The 1,912-nt window shown below is 50.0% G+C and overlaps 1 protein-coding gene across 5 annotated transcripts in view; it reads left to right on the plus strand.

The window, feature by feature from the left end:
• The first annotated feature begins 220 nt into the window (after positions 1-220).
• The window catches only part of LOC102677612, a 55,048-nt gene continuing 53,356 nt past the window's right edge, over positions 221-1,912 (plus strand). For all 5 annotated transcript variants that reach the window (XR_004150085.1, XR_004150084.1, XM_031509387.1 and 2 more), the window contains exon 1: positions 221-1,157. Coding sequence is in view for 3 of the 5 variants with exons in the window: in XM_031509387.1 (XP_031365247.1) it covers positions 242-1,157 (916 nt within the window). In the remaining 2 variants the exon portion in view is untranslated. The remainder of the gene's footprint in view (positions 1,158-1,912) is intronic.

Raw genomic sequence — 1,912 nt, forward strand, 5'->3', positions numbered from 1 at the left:
CCTGTACCCGCACGGGTTGCGGGACAAGTCGAACGGGCAGCACACGAGTAATCGAGAGGCGTTGGACGCGTCGCAGACGACGTCTCACAGAAGATCGAGATCGTTGGAGGGCCTCTTGGACGACGTCGGACTTCAGAACTTGGTCGAGCAGCGGAACAGAAGCAACCGCGCGGTGGCCGCCGTTCAACCGACCCAGCTCGAGCAACCTCCTCTGAACGCGAGCAATAATAATAATAATGAAATGACCGTCAATCGTCACCAAGTCTCCTCCTCGACGAGCAACTTCAACGCGGACGATCCTTGGGAACAGGATTTCCTCTGGAGGGAGAGCCTTCGAAGAGTGAGTTTGCGAAACGCCAGATCGTTGGACAATCTGGACAACCAAGCTCCCAGACAGCAGCCAACCGTGACGCCAAATTCGGACTCGAAAGGAGGAGGAGCGAGGAACAAGATCACTCGTGGCGCCACCTACGTGAACGACAGCGTGATTCTCTCGAGAGGAAGGGATAACTTCTGCCCTCTGGAGGACAGGCCTCGAGTGATGAAACGGAGAGGGGGAGATAAGGGGCAGCGAGAGGAAGATAGGGAAGAGGAGGAGGAGGAGGAGGAGATGGTCGACGATCTGACGTACGAGAGCCTGTCGATGGAACGGATTCACGCGGGGGGTTATGTTTGGGACGCGCAGAACGAGGCCTATCGCAAGGCGACCACCATCGACGCAACCACTACCACTACAACCGCAACCACGAACACTACTGCGATCACCGAGGATAGAGATCATTTTTTAGAGGAAGGCAACCTTCCCTCGGTTCGCTCGATCTCCGCGTCCGCGGCGTTCGAGCTCGATCGGGAGAAGCTGCGACAGTGGGACCTGTTGTCGAGCGCCTGCTTACTCCAGGAACAGCAACAGCAACAGCAGCAGCAACAGCAGCAGCAGCAGCGCGGCTCGATGGCGGACTCGGGGCGAGGGTTGCCAATCGTGGAACGGCCTGGAGACGTTCTCGACGCGTCGAGGAACAGTGGCGCCAACGCGTTCTCGTTGACCAATCACGATCGAGATGTCGCTCTGAAGGCGCTCGAGTGCAAGGCCAGCACGGCGATTACGAGCGACAGGCAACAGCTGAACGAGACCAAGGAGGCTTGTAACAGGGCTGCAGGTGAGTGGCTCCTCAAGGCATCCGGTGGTGTGTTCAGGAAGTGACTGACTGGCCGTGTTCCAAACCCTCGACTGGCTCTCGCTCGCTGACTATATATATATATATACTGTTCTTCCATCTCGTCGATCGGTCGAAATGCTCGGTGGAGCAACCAGTACGCTCGTATTTCGTATATCTATGTATCAAATGTACCTGCGTTCTTTTTTTTTTCTTTCTTTTTTTCACGGTGGCCTTGTACAGCGTTTCGTTGCCACGTACACAAGCTATGGTGTTATTCTTTTGGAAACCAAAACTCGAAGGTTTGAAATAATAATTCTGTTCACGATCGAATTTATGCGAATTTACGATATCGTTCTCGATCGATACATCGTTTTCGCGTTAAATGTGCTCTCTTGTTTTGTGATTTGCGATTCATTTCGTTGATCGGATCGAGAGACTTTCGATCCCTTTCGATCGATGATCCTTGGATCTTTTTCTGTCTTTCGATTCTTGAGCGCAATGCGATCGCAAATCCAAGCGTCGATTTTTTTTTTTTTTTTTTTAAATGATTTTCAAGGTCATTTCAAAATCTTCTGATCTCTCTTCTTCTTCTTCTTCTTATTTCGTGATTATTATTAAGAGAATGATCTTGGTGTGACCTTGAAAATCGAAATTATACGAAATAATAGGCCAAGTATTTATATATATTTCTCTTTCTCTCTGTTAAATGTAGTATTTTCAGGTCGATAACAACGAACAAAATTTTATATATATAT

This window comes from Apis dorsata, unplaced genomic scaffold (genome assembly GCF_000469605.1).
Source record: "Apis dorsata unplaced genomic scaffold, Apis dorsata 1.3 scaffold_147, whole genome shotgun sequence".
Classification (NCBI taxonomy): domain Eukaryota; kingdom Metazoa; phylum Arthropoda; class Insecta; order Hymenoptera; family Apidae; genus Apis; species Apis dorsata.